This window comes from Lissotriton helveticus, chromosome 5_1 (assembly GCF_964261635.1).
Source record: "Lissotriton helveticus chromosome 5_1, aLisHel1.1, whole genome shotgun sequence".
Taxonomy (NCBI): domain Eukaryota; kingdom Metazoa; phylum Chordata; class Amphibia; order Caudata; family Salamandridae; genus Lissotriton; species Lissotriton helveticus.
This window is the reverse complement of record NC_136065.1, coordinates 459,945,139-459,973,108: the sequence shown is the minus strand read 5'-3', so window position 1 is coordinate 459,973,108 and position 27,970 is coordinate 459,945,139. Positions and strand designations below refer to the sequence as shown.

At 43.5% G+C, this 27,970-nt stretch overlaps 1 protein-coding gene across 8 annotated transcripts in view; it reads left to right on the top strand.

The window, feature by feature from the left end:
- ERCC6 (ERCC excision repair 6, chromatin remodeling factor) overlaps positions 1-27,970 on the top strand; it is a 251,290-nt gene that overhangs the window by 200,897 nt on the left and 22,423 nt on the right. For all 8 annotated transcript variants that reach the window (XM_078642710.1, XM_078642717.1, XM_078642713.1 and 5 more), the window contains 5 exons: positions 4,470-4,586; positions 9,236-9,331; positions 10,929-11,147; positions 11,344-11,454; positions 20,528-20,647. In XM_078642710.1, coding sequence (XP_078498836.1) covers positions 4,470-4,586; positions 9,236-9,331; positions 10,929-11,147; positions 11,344-11,454; positions 20,528-20,647 — 663 coding nt within the window. The remainder of the gene's footprint in view (positions 1-4,469; positions 4,587-9,235; positions 9,332-10,928; positions 11,148-11,343; positions 11,455-20,527; positions 20,648-27,970) is intronic.

Here is a 27,970-nt window from a genome sequence, read left to right as displayed (position 1 = left end):
TATGTCCTCATCTACAGATCGGAGATTGGATGTGTTCGGTGGATTTACAAGACGCGTACTTCCACATTCCTATTACACCAGGTCATCGAAAGTACTTGAGGTTCCTGGTAGGGTCCAAGCATTACCAGTTCAAAGTGCTTCCTTTCGGACTCAAAGCCGCACCAAGGGTCTTCACCAAGTGCATGGCAGTGGTAGCGGCGTGTCTACACAAAAAAGGTCTCTTTGTGTATCCATATCTAGACGACTGGCTCCTGAAGAGTCCATCTCCTCGACAAGCCACCAAAGACTGTCACCTGTGTCTCCAACAGCTACACAGGCTCGGCCTCCATGTAAACTCAGAAAAGTCGATCCTGCAGCCCACACAAACTATCCACTATCTGGGAGCAGTTCTAGACACAAAGTTAGGAAGAGCGTTTCCTTCGCAAGAGAGACTTTCTTCCATGGGACGAAAATGCAAAAAGTTACTTCAGATTCCTCGTCCAAAGGTGCGAGACGTAGCGTCTCTGTTGGGCTCCATGGCGTCCTGCATCTTCCTAATACCGAACGCCAGGTTGAGGATGCGGCCTCTACAAGAGTCGGTGGAGGATCAGTGGGACCAAGCGACTGGAGATTGGGAGGATCGAATCATCCTGTCTCAAGCAGCGCTGACCTCAATACAGTGGTGGACTCGCCTTCGGAATGTCCTGCAGGGAGTCCCTTTTCAGCAACCTCTTCCTTCGCTGTCTGTGGTGACGGACGCATCTCTAGAAGGCTGGGGTGCTCACATGGGTCATCTTCAGATTCAGGGTCGCTGGTCGACCAACCTTCAGACATACCACATCAACATGCTGGAGCTTCGAGCAGTTCATCTGGCGCTCAAAGCGTTCTTTCCAGCAATAACAACGGACAAAGTCCTGGTTCAGACGGACAACACTACAACTATGTTCTATCTGAACAAGCAGGGAGGAACTTGATCTCGCCCTCTGTCTCTGGAAGCCCAGGCAATCTGGCACTGGCTTCTGGCTCGGGGACTGTCGGTGGTGGCAGTGCACCTTCCAGGCGAGCTAAACACAAAAGCAGACGCACTCAGCAGGCACTTCGAAGATCAGCCAGACTGGGTGCTAAACGACGAAGTGGTCGAAGAACTCTTCCGTTGCTGGGGTCGTCCAGACATAGACTTATTTGCGGACGACGAAAACGCCAAATGCCACGCCTTCGCGTCCAGGTTCCACCGGCCAGGGACGCAAGGGAACGCTCTCCTGCTGGAGTGGACAGGGATGTTCGCTTATGCTTTTCCCCCTCTGGCACTGATTCCGAAAGTGGTGGCCAAGCTCATCAGATCGAGCATGGACATGATCCTAATTGCTCCGGATTGGCCGCGACAATGGTGGTATCCAGACCTGTTACATCTGTCGCTGTGTCCACACAGACGGCTGCCGTGCAGGCCAGACCTGCTGAGCAAAATGGACGGGAGGATCCTGCATCCCAACCTCCAGTCGCTGAACCTGACTGCATGGCTCCTGAGGTCTTGCAATATGGACACTTAAATCTGCCTCCGGAATGTATGAATATTTTAAGAGAGGCAAAGAGACCTTCCACAAGGACGTCTTATGCGTTCAAGTGGAAAAGATTTTTCATTTGGTGTAAGGACCATGGCTTTGATCCCACCAAAGGGCAAGAAGAGGTAGTCCTACCATACCTCCTATACTTAGCGACATCAGGGTTGAAATACGCTTCTATTAGGGTTCATCTATCTGCCATAGTAGCGTACAGAAAATCACCTACACAAACATCGTTTTTTCAGGTCCCGGTGGTGAAGGATTTCCTTCAGGGATTAAAGAAGGTCTATCCCCCTGTGAGAAATCCTTCTCCTCCCTGGGAGTTGAACCTGGTTCTCTCCAGACTGATGTCTACACCGTTTGAGCCTATACACAAGGCCTCCTTGCAGCATCTCACTTGGAAGGCGGCCTTCTTGGTGGCAATAACCTCTGCGCGCAGGGTTAGCGAGATTCAAGCACTCTGCACCAAGGAACCTTACACTGTGTTTCACCACAACAGAGTAGTAATGAGGGCTCACCCTTCTTTTCTTCCAAAAGTGGTATCGGATTTTCATATAAATCAAACGATTACCCTTCCTTCGTTCTTTCCTAACCCATCGACCCCAGCTGAGAGGTCGTTGCACTCGTTAGATCTTAAACGGGTGCTAAAGTTTTACCTAGAAAGAACGAAGGACACCAGAAAGACAGACCAACTCTTTGTCAATTATGGTGCAATGAGGTCCGGGTTTGCAGCAGCCAAAAGATCCATCTCCAGATGGATTGTCTCTTGTATCAAACTAGCATACCAGCTGGCTGGCAAACCTTTGTTGCAATCACCCAAAGCTCATTCCACTAGAGGGAAAGCGGCCACAATAGCTTTTTTGCATGACATTCCTATGTCAGAAATATGCAAGGCTGCGACATGGAAATCAGTCCATACCTTTACAAGGCATTATTGCCTAGAGTCTGATTCCAGAGCGGATTCTCAAGTAGGGCAAGCCTCCTTGAGAAACCTATTTGGGTAGAATAAGGCCTATTTTTGGGCCTACGGATATAAATGTTATCTGTTGATTCCTTTGCCCGCAGGGATGAGGTGAGGCTCGCTACTCTATTCTAATGCTTATGACTATTGATGAGGATCCCCTGGAAGAGAAGGATTAGTTACTTACCTGTAATCCTAGTTCTCTTCCAGGGGTATCCTCATCAAAGTCATAAGCACCCCTCCCGCCTCCCCGGGCAAAGGACTTTGTTTATTAAATAGGAGATGTTTTTTAACCTGTTATTACCATGGTTTGGTTTTCAGTCTCCGAAAAGAACAACTGACCTAACTGTAACCCCTGAGGCATGATGGGAAGCTAGGGGCAGAGGTGCCTTAAAGGCACAGCGTCAGTTTTAGTGCATTCAGCTACAGGTTAGCTTTTCAGTCTTTTTAGACTGGGATTTTGCAATGCAGCCTGGGAGCTGTATATGCTTACAGTGTGTTATGAGAATTTCTACTGTTTTCTGAGCATTAAAACAGTTTCTAAACAAGCATTGGTGTTGTTTCTCATGTTTCTAATACAGAATTCACTGTATTGTGGAAATTCTTCACTGCATATTACAGCTCTATTGTTTATTTGGCTGCAATTGCTTATTTTTATATATATATATATATTTATATATATGTCTATAATATATGTGGGGCACATATAATATATTGTTTCCGGGGTCCCGCGCATGGGCGGGAATATTCTAATGCTTATGACTTTGATGAGGATACCCCTGGAAGAGAACTAGGATTACAGGTAAGTAACTAATCCATACTGGAGAACCACCTGTTTACAGGTAAGTAACAATTGTTCGTATGTATTTTCAGAACCCATAAGTTGATGTTTGGAGAAAATTGTTGAATTTCCAGTCTATAATTAAAGCGGATATTTGAGTGATAAAAATAAAACTGTGTTGGGGAGCACTTATTACTAATGTTATTAACTTGGTGCTAGTGACATCGCAGCTACGGCTGATTTTTATTACTCATGTAAAGGCATTCCACATTGACAATGCATTTTTTACATTACTGCTGGTAACCCTGCTTGAGGCTGAGGTCATCACTGCTAGCAATCTTGCAAATGGTGGCAAGTAATGTAACCATGTCTAATGTGGTTACTATTACATCTCTAGTAATATTAGTAGCTCAGGAAGATTGAACATAAGTAGCTCCTATTACAGAAAAGGATGGAGACCCCTGACTAAACAATCGCCTTTGATATAACCAGCCTCTGAAAGCGGGCCTAGGGTGTTTCTTGTTTGTAATCTTCAAATTGTTGGTTGACATTACCACTGATCCGAATGCTGGCCCTATAAATGTATCTCATCAGCGTTAGTATCGGTATTCATATCGGTGTTCATATCAAAGTATAATTAAGAAGGCACGATAATCAAAGTCGAGATATCCCTTTGTTTATTAAGTATTATTTTGTGTTATTCATTTAGGTAAAACGTAGTTAGATTTTCATGTAATCACATGTTTAAAACAACATCTGAATGCCCTTATGAGTCATTTCATGTCCTCAAATCTTCTTTGAGGCGTTGTCAAGGCTTATTGGTGAAAATATGGTTCCAGACATCCCTGTGATTACTAGGCTATATGTGGGGCATGATATCTGAGGTACTAACTAGGAAAGGTGCAAAGACCCTGACTTATAGGGATTTGAAGGTGGCAGGAGACACCCCACCCCACCCCACCCTAAATGGGCACCATACAGTAAGTCATTTAGTTTACATATGGGACTAAGTACCACAAATCTGGATGAACATGTAAGGAAGCAAGAGAGGAGCCATTCTTTGAATGTATTTTGCCTACCTGCTCTGGGCAAATGAGAAGAGAGGATGCTTGAAATATTTGTTTTGTGTTACAAAAGTTCACTTTCATTGTCTATTATCGAAGAGCTGATCTCTAGGTTTTCTTTTCAGGTAAAGACTGCCTACAAGTGTGCATGTGTTCTGAGAGACACCATCAACCCTTATCTGTTGCGGAGGATGAAGGCTGATGTGAAGATGAGTCTCTCACTTCCAGATAAAAGTGAGCAGGTAATAAATCACACCAGATTAATTTAATTTGCACTCGGTACATCTGGAGGCATTGCTAGGAAATTGGTCACATTTTGCCCCAAGATGTTTTTTTATATTCATCTTCTTTAACTATTTCTGGCATCTAGTGCTTCAATCCAGAATAGGTTGAAAAGTTGTTAGAAATATAATTTTGAGTATCTCCTGGAAGACCGGCCTGTCATCAACTCGTGATTCACCTTGACCAGAATCCCAAAGTTGTCTGTTGTTACTTAATTCTGCAAAACTGTTTACAGTTCGGTTTTTAAAGCATCGGTCTATCGTAGAGTCCTTTGTTTTTCAAATTATTCCTCAGCATCAGACAATAAGCTGTGATTGCCCCTAATATCTATTGTATTGAACACACATGACACTTCGTAACACTGGCAATTTTGTTTCTTTGTGAAGGACCTTCTTCTTCACCCTTGTTTTTTTAAAATATGGTACCATGCTCTTTTCAGTCCACGTCAGATGGCACTTTGTGTTATTGTTCAAAACATGGTAATCTATGAATGATATGAACAATGCTTAATAGGGAATGCTTACCTCCTAGCTGTGTATGGTAGCTGTGAACAGATATGAAAAAATGGAAAGAGCAGGCACGTTGAAAGCAACTGCATGGGAACCATGGCACTGTAGTGATGTCCCTCACCTGTTGAGTGCCTGCCCTCTTTCTTCATATATTATTTCTAGGGGATTGTACCCTACTATGGAGTGTGTCTCAAACGATAGATACTTTTCAAGAAGTTATTCCAGTGTTACCTGTTGAAGCCATGCTGCAAAGTCTTCCATTGTTTCACATTTCTTTAAACCAGATTTTGTGGATTTGTAAAATTCTTCTTAAAAAGTTGTATTCAATACTCTGGTGCTGTGCAGGGATTCTGAGTTCTGAACCCATCTAACATGAACCGCACACCTCAATTATCTCCAACCTCACTCAACCTTCACATCAAGAAGCAATGGGTACAAAGTCTCAAACATTGAATGTAAATAGGAGTCATTCGGGTTTCTCATCCCAAGCAATCCATCTTTTATATGTGTGCTTCTGCCACATTCAAGCAGCATCCCAAAACATTTCCATGGCTTCATCATCAGCACGTGACCTCTCCATGGGATTTTGCTAAAATACATTACTATCCAAAATACCACCCTGGTAAGTAAAGTGAAATTCATAATTTTGGCTAGAGTGGTGTAGTAAGGGGTTCACCCTAGTGTCTGGCATTAGACTAGCTCCTAATCATGTTCATCCTTCCACATCAAGATCGGCAATATAGTGGTAGTGATTATGTTTACATTTCAGTTTCCATAGTGCCTATATATATTAATATCTAAGCACGTGAAGTCAAGAGAGTCACATTTTCTGAGCTTTTTCAATAAGATGAAAAGATGTTCAGGGTGCAGTAGGGAGCCCCTATCTTCTGTCTCCTCAAATAAGTGGCCTACTTGAATTCATAGGCTTTTGCTTGTAGAAGTAAAAGCACAGAATGTTGTTGTTTGCACCTGATTTTAGAATTAGTCTGAACCAGCAGGTGCTCGGGCACCATGGAAACACTGTTTCCCATTAAAGCATAAATTACCATTAAGCAGCAGAACAGACAGCATTGAGTTAACCAACATGTGGGTGATTTATTTTGTGAGGTGCTATTCATGCCCCTGGTAGCAACTTCAGAGAGCCAGACAAAGAGAGAGGAAGGCGAGAAGAAATCATCAGCTCTTCTACGTAGCTTTCCAGTGCCTGAAGGAAAAGTGGGACCTTTTTACAGAAAAGACATGTATGTAGTTAGGATAGTTTGAGAGTGATCTGGAAAGTGTGTTCATCTAGTGTGACCTTGACCCGCAAAGATTCCTTAGAATCATGGCTGTGTTGAATCCTGTGGCAAGACGCTTTGAGAGGAACGTCCAAGAAAGCCCTATCTAATATATTAGTTTAAAGGTCTCTTCGGAACATGAGGTTGCCTAAATGTAGGGGCAGTCTGTACAAGAGGCCCAAAAAACTCTGGCTCCCTTCCTGTTAAAAGATACAGGGTGTATCCTTTTTGTTGTATTTTTAGCTTGGGTGGTGTGGTAATATGTACATACTGAAAAACCTAAATAGTTATTACTGTTTCATACCTCAATAACAGAATGCTCTGCGCTTAATAAACAGCATTTTAAAAATCATTCTCAAGTGTGATGTGACATATCTTTTTTAGAGCTAGCGATATCTTGTTGCATAATTTTGCAACAAACATGTTTTTGCGGCAATACAGGCATGATGAAACCAGTGAGCCAACGAGGTCCACTATGTGATAGAAGCTCAGCATTGGTGTGATTGTATTAACCATATAATGGTGGTGGTGTACGCTTTGTATCTCTTCATTTACTTGATTGAACATTAGCACTCCATCAAAGAAGAATCTTTGTTTTTTACCTCCGGCACACAGATAGGCATTCCTCCTTTGAAGGCAGCCTTTTGAACAGGTGCTGCGTTGAGTTGAATTTGTCTAAGAGGTGTGGTTCAGTTTTTAAGGCATTGAGTTTGAGGTTGTTGTCCTTCATCTATTCTTGCACAAGAGTAACGCACAAGGTGATGTCTGTATTCTACATCGTTGCCTCTTTAATTTCCAAGACGCAACATGATCTGTATGTTGTCATTGTAGGTTTGAAAAATGTCTTGAATTTGTCAATCACATCAGCTAACAGTTTTAATTAGGTGTGAATGGCCCAGGAGGGTAGCAAGGTTCTTGAGGTACCTTGCGTGAAATACATTGTGTTGATGAACTTCCCCAATCAGAATTCCAAGGCAAACCCATTTTTTTCCATAACATTTTTAAGGCTATGAACTAGGATGTCTTTGTCCACAGTGTCATATGCAGCCGAGAGATCAAGAAGGATTATCCATCATGGATAATTCTTTACTGCACACGTTTTTTGTTTTGGTACTACTTTTTCAGAATTGTTCACCCTGACAAACTTAGAGATTGGATGATAATTCAGGTAGTTGCTGGTATCCATTTGGCATTTTTAAGGGTGTGGTGATTAGAACTTTTTCTGGTAGTCTGGAACATTTCCATGATCTACTTAAACAAGTGTGAGGCCTGTGAGAATTGGGGTTACGGTTGTGATTTGTTGGGCAACTGGCTAGGCATGGCTCTGAAATGGCAGAAGAGCCTTTGATTTTTCTAACCATTTTGATAACGTAGCCCTGTTGATAGGTGAGAATGTGGAAAAGAATGTTGTAGCAACTGGTTGTTCTGGTGTTGTATCTCTCTAACTTAACCACTTGGCTGCTAAGGCCCCTCTTGCCCCTCAATGTAATTTCCATTGAAATCAATGGAAACTCCATGACGAGTTACCCTTGTCATTAGCACTGAAGGGGTTAAGTGCTGGTTGGGTGGCAACTTTTAACTTGCTCGCTTCCACTTCATTGCAGAGCTCAAGTAAATTGGCTGACAGCGTTTGAGATGGGATGGTTGCATTTTTGATCTGTGGGAGGAGCATGATAATACCCTTGTAGATCTTGAAATTGACAGATGTTTTGATGCTACTTTCAGAGAACCACCTGTTATATAAGCTTTCTTGTGTTGGTCCACTGCTTTCTGGTAGCCCTTTGCATTGGTTTTGCACAGTGGCTTTCCCGTTCAAAGGCCGATTTCTGCCATTGCTGCTCTCGCACTTTTCAGTCTCTTTATAGGATTGCCAGCTGTCTGTTGTACAATTTATTTGCAGCTTTGACAAGCGATTTGAGTATTCTTTTTGTCAAGCTTGGCAAGTATGTAAAGAGTTCCAGTGTGTTTGCCACGGAAATAGTTCAGCAGGTCATTTGGATGCAGTGTATTTTCAGGAGTAAAAGAATGTGTTTCAATATTCTTGAGAATATTTCTCAGGGAAGGTATTTAGAGATGTTTTCCATCTGACTTTAGTGATCGAGTGATCAGGTAGTGGGACTTTTTAGGTTTCTTTACCAGGTGTATAATCTGCCTAGTGATAAAGGAAGGGTGTGACCATTATTGTGGGGTTATGACCGTGCCTCTGTTACTAGGGCAGTATAGAAATCTAGGCCAGTCTCTTTAGTAGGACTCTGAATGAGCTGATTTTATTTGACATCTTGAGCACTGGATGATTAAGATTTCCTTTTGGAAACTGGTGTCTTGGCCTGGCAGCCGATAAACAAATGAGATAAATGCGTATGGCTTTCCCCATGGATTTCATGTTTAAATGATTCGAAAGCCATTTATTTTTGTATGCTGATCTGAGAGCAGGTGAATCTATTAGTCTGTCGCCGTTATTCTTGTGCCTGCTCTATTTACTATATACTTAACTGGGATTCTGAAATCCTCCTGGAGCAGAACACCTAAAATGGCACTATAGTTGTCCATGAACCAAGTTTCAGTACGATCAAGAAGCTCAAGGTTATGATCCTTAGTAAAGTTACAAATATTGGGTGGATTTTTCACTGCAGATTGATCACGTTTGTCACAACCTAGATTGATTACTCTTATAGATAATGTTTTTTGTTAACTATAGTTTGCAGTTTGTCCTGCTCAAGAAGATTATTGAACTTGCAAGAAAGTGTTTTTTAAGTCTTAAGAGTAATATTAAATGAGCTGGCAGATTTTTATGTAAAAGTTGATTTTTCCTTCTCCTCACAGGTGCTTTTCTGCCGCCTAACAGAAGAGCAGCGTGAAGTGTACCAAACATTTATTGATTCCAAAGAAGTTTACAGGATCCTCAACGGAGATATGATGGTGAGTACTGGTCAGGGGTCTGGTGTATGATGCGAATACGAGTGCTAGGAGGACTGTCAAAGGGAGTGGAGGAGAGATGTGAAGAAACATAGGGAAGATATGAGAAGAGGAATATGGAAATGTCAGAAGATAGGAGGTGGGATAGACTGTAGAGATACCTGGCCTGAAGATGTGCACATATAAACTGCCCAAACATTCCCTGAGGTATCTAAACGCAAATCATGTGCTTCTGGTATGATCCTCGCTTTACAAGGATTGTAGCTTTCTGGCAGTGAGACTAGAAAGAAATCATTTACTGGCTGTGACCTTCATCATGGCGTGGAAATTCAAGATCTTTATTAGGTTTTACATATTTTGGGGCACTCTTGCTTTGTTAGATCCGAAAGAGCAACTGCTCAAATGCTGTGTTCACAGAACCTGCACCCGAAATGAACAGAGTCTTCTCCTGTTTCCGTGGAAGGAGCAGAGGAAAGAGCTATTTTCACCCCCCCAGGTTAATATTAATAAAAGTAAAATAAAAAAAACTTTGCCCTGATTTAATACCTGTCAAAAACTTTAGCTTCTATGCGTCTCTGGTTTCTCTGCAGAGCTCCTCAGTCTCCATAGCCATTCAATTAAAGAGTCCGTTTCAGAGAGAAGTGGGTAATCAGGAGAGCAGGTCAGACACAAAAGTGAAAAGAGGATGGGGTGTGGATAAAGGAAAATAAATGTAGAATGCCAGTTAACCTGGTAAAGAGAGAGAGATAGAAAAAAGTAGCTAATGAATGAGAATCATAAAGGTAGGAATGCGAGAATAAAATAAAAGTATTTGGGTGAACAGGATAGAAATTGAGGTAAAGGAAGAAGGCAGGTAAGCGATTTAATGGTAGAAACAAAATAGAATCTGGGAAATGTAGAAGTGGAAGACAGAAAGAGGTACAGATGGAGCTGAGGCGATAAGATGTAGAAATTACCTTAATAACTTGTCTCAAATGGTACTGGTACATAGCAGATCTGCATAGTAGGTATGCAGGGGTGCAATTGCTACTTTTGCCCTGGCTGCCCACCTACCTTCCACCCCATAGCTCCCCAGATTTCTCTTGTGATTGTTGCCCCTGCTTCATTGAATGTTTATGTTTTAAGAATTCACTTAAATTGCAATCCTTTCACCACCTCTGGAAGTATCAAAAACTACGCTAAGGGACAGTGTGAATCAAATCTTGCACCTCAAGGTGTTGGAAACGGCTGGAAAACCACCTAATGGAATGCTGGGCCCTGTGTAATATTTGGCCAAGATGTCAGAACATATATCCTTGAATATTTTTCTTTTCGCTGTAGATTGAAAGGTTCAGTAGAAAATACATAGCAGAGTCATAGTAGTATGCCAGCACATGTTTAAATATTCTTGCCCATATTGTGCTATAAATAGGTAGAAAAAAATATAGGTGTAATAAATAATTGGTGTAATAAATATCTTCATGTATGCTTTCATCCTCTTTACCTATTACCCCATGCCCTTCTTTTTCTTTTACCTAGAATTCCTTCCCCATACGTATGCTCTCATGCCTCTCTGGCTTCTCTTCTCTTCTTCTACTCATGTTTTTTTATATTATTCTAGGTTTTTCCTGGGCTCATCGCCTTGAGAAAGATTTGCAACCACCCTGACCTCTACTCTGGTGGACCCAAGATCCTCAAAGGAGTACCGGATGAGGACTTAGAAGAAGCAGATCATTTTGGGTACTGGAAGCGTTCTGGAAAGTTGATCGTAGTAGAGTCCTTGTTAAAGATTTGGCATAAGCAGGATCACCGGGTTCTGCTGTTTTCTCAATCCAGACAGGTATGAGCTAAGTTCAGATGCCTCCAGCACATGCTGAACACCTCAGACACAGACAGAGCTAACCATTGGCACACCTCTACCCCACACGCTTCTATCACATTATTCAGTCTCAGGATCATTGCTTCACTCACAGAAATTTAATTTCTCAGCAGAATGGAGGACCCTTCATGTTATAATATTCTGTTTTCCTCTACAGATGTTGCAGATTCTCGAATTTTTTCTTAGTGATCGCAATTACACTTATATCAAAATGGATGGTACCACATCAATATCTTCCAGACAGCCTCTAATAGCTAGATTCAACCAGGTGAGTAACAACATTGTCTATGCTACCTTTTATAAAATGATTAATTTGCAGCTTCACAATCACAAAATAATTTGTATTTGCATTATTAAGTTGAAGGTTTGTCGAATCTTTAATCTACAGTATTAATTTTAAGTCGATCAAATTATCTAGTGTGCTCTGTTTTTTGGATTAGAGCCCTATTGAAGTTCAGATAATGTAATTTCTCTCCATTAGGAATGTTAATATTGTACTCTCCTAACTGAATAACAGCATATATTCTGGTAATATTTCTTTTGCAATATGTGTAGGTAAACAATGTAACGTGTTTTGGCAGTTAAAAAGGGAGTAATGGGATCTTGCTCCTTCTCCTAGCAGTTTCTGGAGAATGTCATTCTAACAGTTCTCTTCCAGGGGATACTCATTAATAGTCATAAGCACTGAATTATCTCCGCCCATGAGCGGGAACCCGGAACACATAACAATATACATATATATGTGTAAATATATAAAAAAAGTACATAGTACTAACTAATTATACACATATACATGTATAATAACCATAATATGCAGCCTAACATATATACATAGGCTAATAAAGCCACAATTACACATGTTCTGAAGCCTGAAAATATGCTATATATAAATGCAATAAACAGGCATGAGCCTAAAATGCATTACATAACCATGAAAAAACTTTTATTTTCATCAAAGAACCTGTTGTAAACAATTATTAGCCTAAAAGGCTGCATATGAAAATTTGTCTGTGTACAGAAAATCAGACTGGCACCCTGCCTTTAAGGCCCCAGAGAATCTGCACACTTTGCCTTTAAGGCCTCTAGGAGAACTCTGTTCCCATCATGCACCACAGGTGACAGTTAGGTCAGTTCTTTTTTCCGGCTTGTTCTGTGAGGAACCTGGAACTTGAGCTCTGCTCATTTGTAGTATTTTCTGTCAGAAGTTGGATTTTTCTTGACATTTTTGACAAATAGTACTTTGGTGGTGTTTATTACCTTTTTTTCTGACTAAACTGTTGTGAATTTTTTAGTCAGTATGCCACCTTTATTTTATAAATGTCCTCCCTGTGGGAAGAAAATGGCAAAAACTGATCCACACTCTGTTTGTGTGGTGTGTCTTCCTGATACTCATAAGGTGGAAGATTGTTATCATTGCCTCAACCTTTCTAGTAGGACTTTAAAAGAAAGAGAGAAAATGAGGCTTCTGGGCCTTCTGGAGAGAGAGAATCGTGGTGAGAAGAGTTCTAAGGTTTTCTTATCGACTTCTAAGCCACCTTCTCAGCCTAAACGTCGAAGATCAGCGTCTCCAGAAGGTAAAACGAAGAAAAATCGACTCCAGGAAGCTTTTCCTGCGAAAAAGAGGCGTTCCACGTCGAGATCCAGATCGCCGTCAGCATTGTCGGCGTCGAAGAGGACTCCGTCGACGTCGAAGAGGCCTCCGTCGACGTCGAAGACTTCGCCGGTGAGGCAGAATACAACGTCTCGACCTTCGCCGTCGAGATCTTTATCGACGTCGAGACATCTGGTGTCGATTGCAGTAAGGACGACGTCGGGGGTTCAACGCTCGACGTCGAAGGATGGTGAGAGAGCGACGTCGAAGGAGAAGATGCGTTCGACGTCGAAGGATCATGGGTCGACGTCGAAGAGTAAAGTGTCGACGTCGAAGGATCATATGTCGACGTCGAAGAGTAAAGTGTCGACGTCGAAGGAGATTCATACATCGTCGTCGAGGAAGAGATCGACGTCGAGAGGAAGATCGAAGGATTCGACGTCGAGGTCTAAGAAGAGGAGGTCAAAGTCTCCATCACGACGTAGATCGGCGTCGAAGCATGCTTCGGGCTCGAAGCATGGAATGTCTAGGTCTCCCCCACCTGTGCACAGGTCGGCGTTGAGACTGTCACGATCAGCCTCTCGGACCTCACTTAGGTCTTTGTCGAGGTCAGATATAAGTCCTGAGCCTAGAGTGGTTTCTTCACCGCAGGATCAACAAAAAGATGCGGTGGGACAAGAGACAGTGCATCAAGATTCTTCTATGGTGGCTCAGTCGGGCTCTACCTCAGGCCAGGCAGATGATAGACAATTGGTGCCCAGTCAGCGGACTCCATCTAGCTCAGTGGTATCTGAGCACAGTGTAGTCTCCGGAGCTTCCAAGTCTTCAGCAGACCTGAATATTGTGCAGGTGTCACCTGAAGCTTCACCTGAGCGTGTAGGTCGGCCTATCAACTTCTCACCGAGATGGCTGGAAAGTCTTCGGCATTGGAAGATGCGTCCATTATTGGGTGACAGAGCTCCGGTTCCTCGGACGGAGCTGCAAAGAAGATCACGTTCGAGATCATTGGAAAGAGAGAAATCTCGATCAAGGGAGCGAAGGAGGCAGCGATCTGCAACTCCTCAAGAGAAGCGTAGGACTCCTGCTCCATCTCCTAAGTCTGTAGAAGGACGGAAATCTCGTTCAAGGGAGCGAAGGAGGCAGCGATCTGCAACTCCTCAAGAGAAGCGTAGAACTCCTTCTCCGTCTTCTAAGTCGTCTTCGTCTTCTACAAGATCTTCATATAGAGACTATTCTCCCACAATATCATCTACTCCTCCGTCCAGAGTGTCTCCAGTGGATGATTTGGGCACATTTAATGATGTGTTATGTCGTGGGGCGAATAAGATCAAGATGGCAGTTCCTCAAATAGCAACGTCAGTCATCTTTGAAACCCTACATCACAAGACGACTGGTAGGCCTCTTCTGCCGTTAGTGCCCGGGTTGATAGAACCAGCGATGAAAACTTTCTTATCTCCGGCCACAGTGGGTTCAGGACCTTCTAGGATTGCAAAGAAGTACAAGGCTCCAGAGGAAGATCCTTTATTTTTGCGTTCTGACCCACCTCCAGACTCTCTTATTGTGGCGGCAGTCAGAAAAGCACATTCGGCAACATCTACCTCTTCTGCTCCTCCAGAGAAGGATAGTAAGAGTATGGATTCCTTGGGGAGACGAATGTGCAACACCTCAGGTTCGGTCATGAGAGTGGCCAGTGCGTCAGCCTTATTGGGCCGCTATGATCGTCTGCTGTGGGACTCAGTTTCTCGTTTTGCAGAAAAACTCCCTAAGGAGGATCAGAAAGACTTCCTGGAAATAGTGGAAGAAGGAGGATTGGTGGCTAATCAAAGCATTAGTGCAGCTGCTGATGCGGCGGATCTGTCAGCTCATGGTTATGCACATGGTGTTTGTGCTAGACGTACGGCTTGGCTTCGCCTTACGGGTCTAAAACCTGAGGCTCAGAGAAAGATGGTAAATCTACCTTTTAATGGTTCGACTCTGTTTGGATCTCACGCCGATGACGAGATGTCTAAAATGAAAGTGGAGTTAGACACTCTTAAGGCCGTTGGTCTTGAAAAGAAAAAAGAGTTTAAGCGTCGAGGTAATTTTCGTCCCTATGACAAAAGACCTTTTCAGCAGAGGGGCCAACAGACGAATTGGTCCTCGCAAAATCAAGGCCAGAGTCAACAGAGATCGCAATTCCAGCAGAGGCGACCTGGACGAGGCAGAGGCAGCGGAAATAGGCAGCAATCATCAGCTACCAAGCAGCCTCAAAAACAATGAATGGAAGCTTCCTCCACAACCGTGTGCCACTCCGGTTGGAGGAAGTATTGTGTGTTATCTGGAAGAGTGGAAACAGATCACAAAGGACAAATGGGTACTCAATGTCATTCAGAGCGGGTACCTTTTGAAATTCAAGAAGCCATCTCCTGTCATGCGTCCTCTGAAAATGGTACAGTGGAACTTAATGCGCTTACAACAGGAAGCGGATGTCCTTCTGAAGAAGAATGCCATAGAACCAGTGCCTTTTCAACAGAGAGGTCAGGGCCTGTACTCTCGGTTTTTTCTTGTAAAGAAAAAAGGTCCAGTTACGGAGTTCAGACCCATTCTGGACTTGAGGCGTTTGAACAAATTCATTCGGAAGGAGAGGTTTCGAATGCTGGCTCTTCATCAGATTTTCCCTCAATTACACCAGGGGGATTGGATGTGTTCCATAGATCTGAAAGATGCTTATTTTCATGTCCCAGTATCCAGAAAACATCGCAAGTTTCTCAGATTTCAAGTAGGGGCTCGTCATTATCAGTACGCAGTGCTCCCCTTTGGCCTGAGATCAGCTCCCAGAACTTTTTCAAAATGTATGGCGGTAGTGGCTGCTTGTCTTCGAAAACAACGGATTTTCATTTATCCGTACTTAGACGACTGGCTTCTGAAGAGTTCATCCCCATCTCTACTGGAAGAACATCTTTCGATATGCCTCCAACTCATGTACAAGTTGGGTCTTCAAGTCAATTACAAAAAGTCCATAATGAATCCCACCCAGAAGATCCACTATCTGGGTGCACAACTGGACACGGCAAAAGAAAACGTGTGTCCTTCGGAGGAGAGGTGGTCATCCATCAAGACAAAGTGTGTGTTTCTCCTTCAGTCTGCACGTCCGACAGTTCGGCAAGTGTCCTCTCTTCTGGGATCCATGGCATCGTGCATCTTCATAGTGCCAAACGCACGTTTGCAGATGCGTCCTCTACAGCAGTGTCTAGAAGATCAATGGAAGCAGAGGACGGGATGCTGGGAGGATCAGATTCTTCTCCAACAGTCTGCAAAAGATTCCATTCGATGGTGGATGAAGAAGACACACTTGATGAAGGGAGTTCCTTTTCATCAGGACCCACCAATGCAGACTCTGATCACAGATGCCTCTCTCCAAGGTTGGGGAGCACATATGGGCCCGCTGCAAGTACAAGGGCTATGGTCAGATTTCGAGAAAGGGTATCATATCAATCTACTCCAACTCAGAGCGGTCCATCTTGCTCTCAAGTCCCTGGCTCCATCTCTTCAGACTCGGTCCCTCTTGGTGCAAACAGACAATACAACTGCAATGTATTACTTAAACAAGCAGGGGGGTACCAGGTCCAGGACTCTGTCCATAGAAGCTCAGACCATCTGGCACTGGCTACTTGCACGAGACCTGTCCATAACGGCAGTTCACTTGCCAGGGAGCCTCAACACGCAGGCGGACGACCTCAGCAGAGACTTCGTCGAAGCGCACGACTGGGTTCTCAACGAAGAAGTCGCGCACAGCATTTTCCAGGCTTGGGGAACACCAGACATCGATCTGTTCGCAGACGCGGCAAACGCAAAATGCCCCGTCTTCGCGTCCAGGTTCTCCCAGAAAGGATCTCAAGGGAATGCCCTTTTGAAAGACTGGTGTCAAAATTTGCTGTACGCCTTCCCGCCGACACCGTTGATACCAGCAGTGATCAACAGGATGTACAAGACCAAATCCAGAATGATATTGATTTGCCCAGAGTGGCCACGCCAATGGTGGTTCCCAGATCTCCTCCAGTTGTCAATCAGGCCACACAGGAGAGTACCTTGTCGCCCGGATCTTCTGTCCAAACAGGAGGGGCGTGTATTTCATCCCAATCTGCCCTCCCTGCGCCTGGCAGCATGGCTCCTGAAGTCATCCAGTACGGGCATTTACAGTTAAATCCGGAGTGTATGAACATTCTTAAAGAGGCAAAGCGTCCTTCTACAAGACAATCCTACGGATTTAAGTGGAAACGCTTTTTTTCTTTGGTGTCAGAGCAAGGGTCTTGACCCTATTCGAGGCCAAGAACAGGTGATCTTGCCTTATCTTCTTTATCTTGCTGAGTCTGGTTTGCAGTTTAATTCTATCAGAGTCCATCTTGCTGCAATAACTGCTTATAGAAAATCGCCAACACAGATATCGTTTTTTCGGATGCCTGTGGTGAAGGATTTTCTAGAGGGATTAAGAAAGGTGTTTCCTCCAGTCAGATCTCCTTCTCCACCTTGGGAGCTTAATGTGGTGTTGACTAAGTTGATGGGCCCACCCTTTGAGCCCATACATAAAGCGTCATTGCAACACTTATCTTGGAAAGTAGCATTCCTGGTGGCTATCACGTCTGCTCGTAGAGTGAGCGAAATTCAGGCTCTGTGTTGCAAGGAACCGTACACAGTTTTTCATGCAAACAGAGTGGTGCTCAGGACTCATCCTTCTTTTCTACCTAAGGTGGTGTCGGATTTTCATATTAACCAATCCATAACATTGCCTACTTTCTTTCCAAACCCTTCAAGTCCGGCTGAGCGGGCTTTGCACTCTTTAGATCTAAAAAGGGTTTTGAAGTTTTACTTAGATAAAACCAAGACTATGAGACACACAGACCGTTTGTTTGTGAACTATGGTCCTACGAATACTGGTTTGGCAGCATCCAAGAGATCCATTTCTAGATGGATAGTGTCATGTATCTTACTGGCCTATCAGCTAGCCCACAAGTCTTTATCAGGTAGACCTAGGGCTCATTCTACGAGGGGAAAAGCTTCTACAACAGCTCTCCTCAGGAATGTGGCTATGTCAGAGATATGTAAAGCAGCTACTTGGCGTTCAGTGCATACGTTTACACACCATTATTGCTTGGATTCTGATGCGCAAACAGATGCTCAAGTGGGACAGGCATCACTGAGAAATTTGTTTGCTACTTCTAGTTAAACACTGTGTTGTTTGAAATATAGCTATGCGTTTATCTGTTCGCCCGCTTTTAGTGGGTATGAGCTTGCTACTCTATTCAGTGCTTATGACTATTAATGAGTATCCCCTGGAAGAGAAGGATTAGTTACTTACCTGTAATCCTAGTTCTCTTCCAGGGGTATACTTATTAAAGTCATAAGCACCCTCCCGCCTCCCCGGGCGAGCAGTGGCATTGAAGTTTTCAATATATAATATAAAGTTTTTAAGGGCAGTTTTCCTGCTAATGTTTACTGTACCGTACAAAAGAACTGACCTAACTGTCACCTGTGGTGCATGATGGGAACAGAGTTCTCCTAGAGGCCTTAAAGGCAAAGTGTGCAGATTCTCTGGGGCCTTAAAGGCAGGGTGCCAGTCTGATTTTCTGTACACAGACAAATTTTCATATGCAGCCTTTTAGGCTAATAACTGTTTACAACAGGTTCTTTGATGAAAATAAAAGTTTTTTCATGGTTATGTAATGCATTTTAGGCTCATGCCTGTTTATTGCATTTATATATAGCATATTTTCAGGCTTCAGAACATGTGTAATTGTGGCTTTATTAGCCTATGTATATATGTTAGGCTGCATATTATGGTTATTATACATGTATATGGGTGTAATTAGTTAGTACTATGTACTTTTTTATATATTTACACATATATATGTATATTGTTATGTGTTCCGGGTTCCCGCTCATGGGCGGAGATAATTCAGTGCTTATGACTTTGAGTATACCCCTGGAAGAGAACTAGGATTACAGGTAAGTAACTAATCCTTGAGCACAACCAGAGTATCACCAATGAAAAACGTATGTAGAGTTTGAAGGAAACTGAAAGTCCTCAGATTTCGAGAGGAAACTCCAAATACAGAGTAGAATTAATAAGCCCTCGTACCACTATGATAGCCGTAAGTTCTGGTTAAAAAATACAACGGACAAGGCTCTTAAGGTAAAGGGAACCAAACTCACCAAATAGCCACATAATAAGTGTATTTAAAACAGTGCCGGCACATGCTACACCATTTAAATAAATAAATTCAATACATTTCAAAAGCTAAATATTACTAAAAACACTACCCCAAATATAACGTCCACTAAGTTCCAGAAATTAGAACCGTCTCACATCGCATAGGTCCCTATTAAAATAAATTTGTCTGTCTCTCAAAAACACCACACCGTACTCTATTATTAAAGATAGTACTTAGCTGTCGAGGAGCAGTAATAAAAAAGCAAAGACTGTGTGGGTTATGGGTTTATATGGGCATTGGTGTTCTGTTTTGGAATTGTGTTCCTGGTTATTGATTTTCTTTAAAGATACTGCTTGGAGTGGCAATAAAGAGACTCTGATCACATGGGGGTGGAAAGAAATCCCTCTGGTGCCATGTGATCGGACGGCCAGGGGCCGTCGTAGGCACATGATCACTGGTGCGTCGGACAAAGGGGTTAAAGCCCGCTCTGCAACTTTTTAAAGCACCATATCTCAAAAACCAGTTTTGTTTTATACCAAGTTTGGTGCAAATCTGTTCAGTAGTTTGGGATGAAGCATGAGCAAAATTATGGGACCTAAAATTGGAAATCACGTTTTTGTGACCTCCACTTCCCCATTTAAATTTTTCTCCTTGTATGGCTCAGCACAATAATTGGGGGGCTGGACCACATTTCTTGACTGGCCCAGTGATTTGCCCCAAATTTTGACCAAATCTATCACTGAGCTCAAATGTTAAAGTCAATAAAATATTAAAAGAAAATGTTGCTTATACATGGGCATTGTTTGTTATTTCTGTCTGTTGAGAAAAGTATTCTGAGATACTGTTTGCTGAGATTTTGATGTTTACGAATTTAACTAAGATATTGAGAATTGGTGTTACAAGCAAGTTGCTTTTTTCATTTTTCATTCTGAGCTTCTTTTGCTATCTACACTTGCCGTCTTTGCCTCCATCCCCAATAAAAATAGTGTGATTAACCTGCATGGTTACTTCCTTTACATCAGGCTGTAGCCAGGAAACCGATTTAATTCCATTTTCGTTTGGTCATATGTTGAAATCAGCCTCAACCTACATCATTGGTAATCATTTGAACATATGTTAGATATTTAGCAATGTAAAACCTGGTCTACAAGTTCCTACTTTGTGAGATTACCCCCAGCCTACACACACTGCCTCTTTTAGGGATATAAACTCAACATTATATAACCCTATAAATAACCAGCAAAGCCAAAAATCCTCTTCCTGTTGCTTTGAGGCTGACTCCTAAATATAGAGCCACATTTAGTGGCTTAGACTGACCCCACAGTTAGAACATTTGCCTATGCTGTCTCCTATATAGAAATTGATTCCAAGCCACACTTCTTCATATGTACTATTATCCACAACTGGCACTACTTCATTAATTAATTTTTCTCCTCGCCTAATACATGTTTAGTTTCAGTCTCTGGAGTACATAACCAGCACTACTTGCAGAGGCTTTTCTGAGGACAGATGCATGTGAAGCACTTTCCACACCTGACTGGTTACTTGCTTTCCCATTTCAGGACACCTCAATATTTATTTTTCTTCTAACTACCAAAGTGGGTGGTTTAGGGGTGAACCTGACTGGAGCGGATAGAGTGATCATCTTCGACCCAGACTGGAACCCAAGTACAGACACTCAGGTGCGTGGAAAATCTCATACATTTAAGTTATATTGAAGTTTCTAACTCACTTTTCCACCTTTATAGATCCTTGAAGAAAGAAGCGAGACATTGAGTTCGTTTAGAAAGGACATTTTTAATTTTGCATTCATTAGTTCTCCAGTATGTGATCCTCAATAACATTCGTAAATATTAAATTGTGTCTGCCTGTGAGAGGGGGTTTGGGGCAGTGTATTTAAAGAGAAAGATCTCTACAGAAGTCCAAGGTGCACTGCAGTGTCAATCAGCTATGGATATCTTTTCAGCCCTGTGGAGCAAGGATCCCCAGCAATTCTTCGGTTCCTTTTTTCTACTTTGAAAGAACACATTTTAAACCAATTTTTAGTTTCACTCGATATCTTCTTTTTAATTGGGATGAAAGAATAATGTATACTTTTTCCTCAGCATAGTGCTCCTCTGTGACTCTATCAGCCACTATACTAGCTCTCAAATCCCCTTTTGAAGGTGGAAAATTCATTATGGGAAGATCATGTTCTGTTTGTTGGATAATAAATATTATGAACAAGGAAGAGAAAATCGACACTCATCATAATAGGGATGTTGTTGCATTGAACGTCCATTCATGCGATTAATGGAAGAAACTGTAAGGTTGGTAAGAGGGGTGAGACCATTCACCACTGGAATGTGTTCAGTCCAGTGAAACAAGGCTTCTTTCATTTAAATCACTGCAGGCATATTAACGACAAGAATGTGTTTCTGTCTTTTTGCAAGGTAATGTTATATCATGAAACATGCTTCTAGTGGTGTGTGCTTCCCCAACTTTACAGTGCTTTTTTTTTTAATCCTTTCAGAAATTGGTACTTTTGGTGGTGCGCTGAAGCACACTTCTCAGTGTCACACAAGACACCCTACATTCTGCATAGAAACTACATATAAACCTTATTCTCCCAACAGTGCATAACACACTGAGTGGCTTACTCAACCATCTAGAAAACTCTTAGGTGCCTCATCATGATTATGGACAGCTGTACGAATGCTCCACTATAATGGGAAGATGAAGGTGAGAGAGGCACCTTGTCTTATGGCCAAACCGTGCCTTCTAAAGTAATGTATACCTTCCTATTTGTGGAGAAGAGTTTCTCCCTCTAATTTAAGATTCAAAACCATGCTGTTTTTCATGGGTAATCACCAAACATCATGTCTGTAACGTGTGGCTTTAGATACACATGCTCTGCATACTCCTGACATCTAGTAGTGGGCTCAGATGATTACAACTTGTTTTTCTTTGAGAAATCTTCCGAGTCACTAGGTCTCAGTGACTCCTCCTCTGCTCACAGATGCGCGTGGGCACTGACTTTATTGTTAGATTGTTTTTTACTGCCATCAGGTTCGGATGTGATTAAGCCTGCTCCCGGTTCAACAACTTTGTTGGTTCCCGTCACGCCTCGGAATCTATTACCTTACATCCCGTGTGAGAGGACTCTTTGACATGTTTCTTCAAAAGGTGCTGATTCCATTCCTCAAGTCCATCGTAGTCATGCCACTGGGCCTCTCGTCCCTCAGCGCCCTTCAGGCAACTGTGTGCTCCAGACTATCCTCTGGAGAATGAGCACCTGAGGTAATGGAGGAGACGCTTGAAATCGTCACTGATAAAAAGACCCTTCCAAGTGCCTCAGCCCTCGAGTCCGAGGACACCTTTTGGCGCTGAACTTTTGAAGCCAGCTTCATCATCTAGGCCAAAAGAGCCATTGGTGCTGAAGCAGATGCCACCGGCACTGAGACTGCAAATCTGAGACCTGCACTTAATGTTAAGAAATACTCCATCCTCGAAAGGCTGCTCAACAAAAGACAGAGGAGGATGGTCATCCACCCTCGCACAGGCAAGATCTCAGCCTCAGAGAAGAACCTGCCAAAGAAATGCAGGCTTTCCTTTGAGGAGGTCATGCCACCAGACACTCTTCTGCCCCTCTTGCTTGCTAAGAGGCCCAAGAAAAAGCCTCCGCTCCTCCTCCTTCTTCAACTCCTTCTCTACCTCTTCCACCACCTCCACCCCTCCTCCCTCATCTCCTATGCCTTCACTGTAGAGCTACCTAGAGTCATACTCTTATTCTAGCTCTTATTCCCCGGCCGATGAGTTTGCCCCAGTCTACCCAGGTCCCCCATGGGAATCTGTGGGAGGATTACGGTATAGACCCTCAAAGAGACTCTGACATAGAGCGTATCCCAATCAGTGCCTTCCTCCAGATGACACCACGGTGTATCACGGCGTCATTCAACACTCGGCCACCTACCATAAGGTAGGGATGTACGCCACTCCTGAGGAAGATGACTTCCTAGAAGAAACAGTCACAAAGACACAGGTTTTTACACAAGGCTGTTTCAGAGAAAACGGTTCCAAGGGTCGTGGCAGAGGCACCTCGAGTAAGGCAGCCTCTACCTCCAAAAATGTACTCGTCCCCATCCCCACTGATCACACAACACCTGTTGGGGGGAACTCTTCATGGGTTCCTTCCCTGCTGGGAAGAGATCACCACCGACCATTGGGTCCTATCTATCATCAAACATGGCTACTGCCTAGAGTTCATCTCAACCCCATCAAACATTCCACCACTCACACACACCCCCAGTCCAGAACATTTCCTGTTTCTTCTAGAGGAGATTCAGACACTCCTACTCACAGGAGCCAGTGCCTCATCAACATCGGGGGAAGGACGTCTATTCTGTATACGTCCTCATTACCAAGAGGGACAGATACCTCAGACCAATCCTCGACCTCCATCCTCTCAACAGATACATCCTGCCAGAACATTCCACATGGTCACCCTGCAGGATGCCATCCCCCTACTGCAGCAAGGCAACTTCATGGCCACTCTAGACCTGACGGATGCCTACTTTCACATACCAATCCATCCCGCTCATCAGTGCTACCTCTGATTCATGGTTCATGGGCAACACTACTAGGTCAAGGAATTACCCTTTGGATTTCACCATGGCCCCAAGGGTCTTTAGCAAGTGCTGCTCATCTCAAGAGGGGAAGGACTTATGTGTTCCCCTACCTCGATGATTGGCTTATCAAGACCTCAAGCAGGCAGGAATGCCTAACCCACACCCAGGCCACAATCTCCTTCTGCACAGCCTGGGGTAACACACGCTTGGAGCCACTTCAAATTCAACTCTTCTTAGGGTCAGTACTGAACTCTGTAGTGCACAAAGCCGTCCTAGCCCCCAAGGGGAGCAAGCTTTCCAGCAGCTTGTCCCTCTTTTTCGGGGGCTCGTCCACCTCCAGTGTGCACGGTAATGCGCCTTCTGAGAATGATGGCTTCATGCATTGCCATAGTTCCCCTATGCCAGACAACATATGTACCTGCTCCAGGAATGCGTCGCAAGCTAGTGGTCACACGCATAGGGTCATTTGGACGATCTAGTTTTGGTAAGGGCCAGTACCTATCGCTTTCTAGGTGGTGGAACAGCAACAATCAGGGCAGGGCCTGTGTGGACCCCGTTCCGCAAGTGACCATCGCTATGGTTGCATCCTTAGTCGATTGGGGTCACACCTCAATGACATGACAGTCCAGGGTCTGTGGCCACCTCTGCAATAGCGCAGCAAATCTGGCACAGGGCCGTCCATCACTAAGCTCATCTCTTGGCAGAGTATGTTCTGGGAGTAGAAAACAACTTTGCGGAGCTGCAATCTAGGTGTAGGGTTTTTAGTGAAGACAGGAAGATGGGCTCTCAAGCTAGTAAGCGTTGTGTATAAATTGCTAAAGTATGTACGGTGCTACCAGGTCGAGGGAAGTTCCCTGTAACCCCCATAAATGTGTGAGTCATGGAACCCACACTAATCATAAGAACACTGTCCCGTGCACACGTAATGTAGGATAAAACAACAGTTGAAAAGTCTCGTATTATGCCACTATCGATGGTCAACACCAGAATGTTATTCAAATGAATTTAATGATGTGAAAACAAAAAACAACCAGCCAACACGTGTTTCGTCACATGAGGGAACTATCCCATGACTTCTTCAGGGCTGTATAGTGAATGCGTCCTCGCTGGGTTGGCTCAGGAGGGGTCCCGATGTGGAGCGACCCCTGTAGATTAGGTCTGTGGGAGGCGGTATAGCCAACCAGAAGTACGCGGACCTCTATGCAGAGTATGATACGTCCGAGTGGGACGTGTAGGTGCGTCTGAATCGGGAGAGGCGGGAATTGAGTCACTCTGGATAGAGTGTGACACGACTGGGTGGGACGAGTAGGTGCGCTGGTGCAGGGAGGGGCGATGTGTGAGACGCTGTGGAAGGTGGAAAAGGAATATCAAAGTTCTGTCCAATGTCTCAGGGGGGGGGTGTGCCACTATGAAGGAGCTGATCTCGAGTAGTAATGCTGCCGGTCGGAAGACACTGGATCTGGGTTTGCGGAGCTGCTCATCCGGATGTAGCAACAAGTCCATGAGTGGGAACTCTACCCAAAGACCTACTGCCTTATTTTCAGAAATGGGGTCTCCATACATAGATGCTTTTTCCACACATGAAATGCAAAAACCCCAAACTTTGTTGCCGGGTTTCCACACCCATAGTCAATTGGCAATGCTGTGTGGATGAATTGGTCTGGGATCTTTGCATATGCTTTTCTTCCTCTCCCACTAATTCCTTACATGGTCAGAGAACTCAAGCTATTATTCCTCACACTCATCCTGGTGTCCCCAAAGTGGGCCAGACAACAATGGTTCTTGACCCTTCTAGAAATGTAATTTGCCACCACAGAGATCCTTTCCAACAGGCCGGACCTTGTTGCACAAAACCACAGCAAAGTCAGACACTCTGACCTTAGACAACTCAACCTAGCAATTTGGCTCCTGAGGTCCTAGAGTTTGGTTAACTTGATCTGCCTCAAGGGTGCATGGACAAACTCAGGAAGCCCATAGGCCCACTACACACATGCTATGCTGCTACGTGGAAGCATTTTGGCCACTGCTGAACTCTGAAGCACATAAATCCTCTTACACCTATGGTGCAAGACATTATTTACTACCTCCGACTTACAAAAGTCAGGGTTACCCTACACATCAGTCTGGCTACAATTAATCACCATTGCTACATATATGCAAAAGAGGAAGCGTTCTTCCCTCTTCAAAATTGCTTTAACTAAGGCTTCTATGGAGATCCTTATTCATGTGGTTACACCAAGGGTATCCCCAGCTCCACTACGGAATCTCAATGTTGTCCGCACCAGACTTATGGTATTTCATTTGAGCCACTGCAGTCATGCCCTTTGCAGTTTCTATCTTGGAAGGTTGCCTTCCTGGTAGGTATAATGTCTCTCAGACATATGAGTGAACTACAGGCCCTCACATTGCAAGAACCATTCTTCCAGTTAATCATCAAGACAGAGTGGTTCTTAGACCTAATCTAAAATTCTTACCCAACTCTGTCTTTTTTCCACATTCAGACTCTGTAGCTGAAAGAGAGCTTTGCACTGTTGATCCCAAGTGTGCTCTTATGTACTACATTGATAGAACCAACCCTTTAGTAAAACACAACAACTGTTTGTGGCTTTTTCACAGCCTCATGAAGGTCATGCCATTTCTAAGGCAAGGATTGCCAGATGGATTGTCAGATGCATCCAAACTTGTTACGCACAAGCTAAAAAAAAAAAAAAACCTTCCTGCTCCAAGCCACACTCCCACAAGCAGATGCTACTATGACCTTTCTAAGGACTATAACCATAGCAGATATTTGTAAAGCTGTCACATGTCCACTCTACACACTTTCACAAAGCATTGTGTGGGTATTATTGCTAGGAAGCAAGCTAAAGTTGGTCAAACTGTCCTTAGGACTCTGTTTAAGGCCTCTGCACCATCCACTGGCTAGCCACCGCTTAGGGGAGTACCTCTTTCCCTTTGATGCAAAGTTGGCGTGTAATGCTGTAGAGTCGCATGTTCCCACCCTCCTCTCCGGAGCAGTCCCTTGCCGCACCTGCCTGCAATAGGAACTCTCTCCCCTCATAAAAGTGCAGGCAGATTGCCACCTGCACAGTGAAACACGGAGCGGCTGCTCAAAAACTGCTCAGTTTTTTTCACTTGAATACGCTGCCCCCAGGGCATCCGGGCTTTGCGGCTACCCTGAGGTCAGTGCATTTTTTGTAATAGGGCACACTTACCCTGTTAGTGCCTGCCACATCTGTTTTAAGTTGCGCTGTGACGCAAACAGAGAAAGTGTGCCCAATATGTAGGTGTCTTAATATAAGCCTTCCCCATTCTTCTGTTGATGATCTTTAGACCATCTGCTTTGCTAGTTCTACCAGTGGTGGTGGATCTAGACCGTCTTCCCATATGAGAGATGCCACACAAGATTGCCATGTAGAATAACTATCCTGTCCAGAACGAATTACCTAATAACATAATGTCCGGACTCCCAGACTTGCAGTACAGGCAATTGAAAATTCCTCTGGATTCATAAACGAAAAGCTTGACAGTGGAACCCTCAGAACCACAGCACCTGAACTGCTATCCCTCTAATATTCTGACCCTTCTATACTTCTTGGGGTTTGTGTGCACACTGAAACGCACCCACCATCACAGTGTAAATCCTCATGGGATCATAACAATTTAAAACATAAGCCCAGGTGCACCACACATCAATTACAAACATTGAGAGAACAAAGGTATAATCTGTATACAATGTAGATATTATTCCAAAATTTTCTTTTATTCCAATTTTCGATTGTTTTAAAAACGTTGTCATAAACATCAGTTTTCACAATGATGCAGCCGACGTGTTTCGTCCTACTAGAGGACTTCTTCAGGGCTGTTAATTTGAACGTACAAAAAAATGCACATCAATAAACAGAAACCAAAAACACGTATAACACATCACATACTATACATACATTAAAAATTTTATCTTTTTTGTTATGTGGCTACGTTAATAGTCCTATACACAAAGCAAAAAAGAACAAGAGAGAAATAAAGACAGACCAACATTTTTATATGTTCAAAATATTTTTCTCCATACACATAAGCAACATTTTTACACAATTGTTCTTGTATCTCCAACATAACAACCATATAGGAAAGGAGAAGACTCCTTCAAAGGCATTAGCTAAGAGCTTAAGATTGTAGATTCGCGGAGGCCAAATGGAAGCAGCATTGTTCGATACCATCTCATCAAAAAGCTTCTGTATTTGATAACTCGCTAAGAATAGCAATCCTCTGACTTGCCAGGAAGAAGCAGTGCTTCTTAGCTTATTTATCTAGCATACTTTTCCCTACTCCAGTCATATATAAAAGTTCATCCAGCAGATCGAGCCTATGGAAAATGTCCTTCTAAGGTAAATTTAGACTTTG